Source organism: Zingiber officinale, chromosome 9A (assembly GCF_018446385.1).
Source record: "Zingiber officinale cultivar Zhangliang chromosome 9A, Zo_v1.1, whole genome shotgun sequence".
Taxonomy (NCBI): Eukaryota; Viridiplantae; Streptophyta; class Magnoliopsida; order Zingiberales; family Zingiberaceae; genus Zingiber; species Zingiber officinale.
The window spans coordinates 28,360,993-28,363,697 of record NC_056002.1 but is presented as its reverse complement, the minus strand read 5'-3'; the positions used below and the strand labels follow the sequence as shown (position 1 = coordinate 28,363,697).

The window sequence follows — 2,705 nt, the reverse complement described above, 5'->3', positions numbered from 1 at the left end:
AACGTGTAGAGAATGTAAAATTTAGAATGAGAGTAGAGAAGATATGGGTGAAAATGATAAAATGAACTCTCTATTTATAGAGTTTGAATAGTAACAGACACTAAATTAAATCATAGATAAAAAAATGATTAAATGATCTTAACCGTTAAAAAATTACTCAAAAAATCATCGCCCAATGGTTAGGAACCGATAGTTCCAACGGATATAAAAAATGGAACCGATGGATAATTGACGGTCCATTAAATTTGGGGGGATGGAATCGTAATCGGCCAAGTCCGACGACCCAGGTCAACGAACAATTGGCCTATTGACCTAGTTATGAGTCCGGGTTTTTAACCCGACTCAGGTCAGGCCTAACCGACATTCTAGATTAAGTCATATCACATGTTAAGTGATCTTTAATTTCTCACTCACACAAAACAACCTCCACAATTAAATATGTAGAATTCTCAAGCTTTGAACGATTGAGTTCACGTTGAATAAGGCATCTCTAAGGCAAGATTCGTGAAATGAGAAAGCTTAATAAAAAAAAGGTTCAATGTAGGCGTTCTCATTTTAAGAGTAATAGTGAAATATTAAAATAGGCTTTTTCTCAAAATTGAAAGAGAGTATAGGTGGGACCCACAAAAGAATATTAAATGAAAAATTAAACTTAAGAAGATTTTTTTAATAACGAAGAGAGTATTATTTTTATTTTATTATTATTTTTTTTTTTAAATTTAGGTATCTGATTAATTTCACATATATATGACTATATGGTGGATCATTTAAAATAAATAAATCATTTAAAACTCCGACAATTGTAGATACCCTGGGCGTTCACAGATTCATGCAACCCTCGTTGCGGCTTCTGAGCCGTCGACGCTGCCACCCAAAGTTGCATTCAATCAGTACCCTCCTTTCTAGAGAGGCCACATTGATCTCGTTGCAGCCGCATGCATATATCATATATGCCTGCCTGGCTTCCTGCATGCATGCATGCGGCTCGGACACCTATTGCTCTTTCCTTCTCTCTTTCTTTTTTTTTCCAACCAAACGATCGGCCGCCACGATTTTTGATCACGTGAAACACAATAACACAAGACGAAATGGCTGACTTGAAATCACTCAGATTTCCTCTTTGTTGTTTTGTCTGGCGGTCAACGGGTGGCCGGCCTTGATTCACCTCAGATTTCAGTGCATAAATATATATATTTATCATATGAGGCCCCGAGGCCGTCGACAGAACTTAATCGTCGGTCTCTTCGAAACCTATCGTTATCACTCATCAATCTGTAACGTCTATTTCTTCTTCCTCTATTGGAAACCGTCAGAACTACTTTATGCCGACGCATGTCCCCGCGTACGTGTCGATGGACGCTACTCTCCCTCGGTCGTCCATTTAAACCCCTCGCCCCGCACCCCTTCCTTCAGTCTCCATCGGTCCTTCCTTCTCTCCCTCCCTCCCGCAGAATTAAACTAGTCGAAGATGGTGTCGTCGATGGCATCCCGGCAAGGCCGCCAGTTGCAGCGTTACAGCAAGTCTGGACGACGCCTTGTTGTAGGGTACAGAACATAACATACATACATTAATTAGTGGTTTAATTTTAGCACTTCCGATCGATCCGTCGTCAATGCGCATGTTCATGAACAGGTGCATCCCATACAAGTTTGATCTCGGCGACCACAACGACGACGACGAGCCTTCGGTGCAGGTTCTCATCATCACTTCTTCCAAAGGCAATAATAATGAGTTTATGTTCCCAAAGGTAATGGGATTATATTAATTAGTGTCTAATTAATTATTCAATATTCATGCATGAATTAATACGTTGTCTTGTTAATTCTCAGGGAGGCTGGGAAACTGATGAGACTATAAAGCAAGCGGTCTCGAGGGAGGCAATGGAGGAAGCAGGAGTGCAAGGCACTATCCAAGTATATATATATACACACACACACCATTAATTTTTCTGTCGAATTCTCCTGCTTAATAAATTAATTGATTAATTAACTAATTGCAGGGAAGAATTGGGACGTGGGTGTACAAGAGCAGAACGCATGAAGCACACTACCAGGCAATCCTGTTCCCCATGAAGGTCACAGAGGAACTCGCCCACCAGTGGCCGGAGATGCATCAAAGGCAACGAGCATGGGTACATATCTACATGCATGGCGACAATAACAATTGATCGATGTCCTTAATTTTGTTAGTTCTGATGAAACTGATGATTTATCTTCTATATATCTTTAAGGTGTCGATTGCTGAAGCCAAGGAGAGATGCCGCCATTGGTGGATGAAGGAAGCATTGGATAGAATGGTGAAAATGATATAAATACATCAATCAGGGAACGACTCTACTCGATCGATCGAGCGTATCATTGTTTATTTATTTTCTATCTTTGACAGTAGCGATAGCAAGAGACAAATATAGAGCATTTGGACACTATGAAATAATTTTTCCTTTCCACTAATCAGTTTTTGTCCTTTATAATCATTGGCCACCAAATACTTTTATTTTCTTTTGGAAGCATTTTCATATCTCTGTCATTGCTGACGTCCAGTTTATAAATAAAATAATGAGTTAGAGTCTGAAATAGTTCACTACATTTATTTTGAGGAAAATAAATTCTTTTTATTTTCATGACATTTTTTATATATTTCATAAAATATTTTAAATTATAAAATATAAATATATAAATATCTAAGCTTCCTCTTTCTTTCGTTT

General features: G+C 38.4%; 1 protein-coding gene across 1 annotated transcript; it reads left to right on the top strand.

The window, feature by feature from the left end:
- Window positions 1-1,419: 1,419 nt before the first annotated feature.
- Window positions 1,420-2,471, top strand: LOC122021702 (nudix hydrolase 17, mitochondrial-like). The gene is made up of 5 exons (XM_042579857.1): window positions 1,420-1,545; window positions 1,634-1,748; window positions 1,831-1,914; window positions 2,001-2,132; window positions 2,232-2,471. The coding sequence occupies exons 1-5, from the start codon at window positions 1,469-1,471 to the stop codon at window positions 2,310-2,312; spliced, it is 489 nt and encodes a 162-aa protein (XP_042435791.1). The 5' UTR covers window positions 1,420-1,468; the 3' UTR covers window positions 2,313-2,471.
- Window positions 2,472-2,705: the final 234 nt, after the last annotated feature.

Excerpts from the sequence above, each read along its gene's own strand:
- LOC122021702 (XM_042579857.1), top strand. The coding sequence starts at position 1,469 with ATGGTGTCGTCGATGGCATCCCGGCAAGGCCGCCAGTTGCAGCGTTAC. Across the intron at positions 1,546-1,633 it reads GGACGACGCCTTGTTGTAGG|GTGCATCCCATACAAGTTTG; the intron begins GTACAGAACATA and ends GTTCATGAACAG. Across the intron at positions 2,133-2,231 it reads ATCAAAGGCAACGAGCATGG|GTGTCGATTGCTGAAGCCAA; the intron begins GTACATATCTAC and ends TATATCTTTAAG.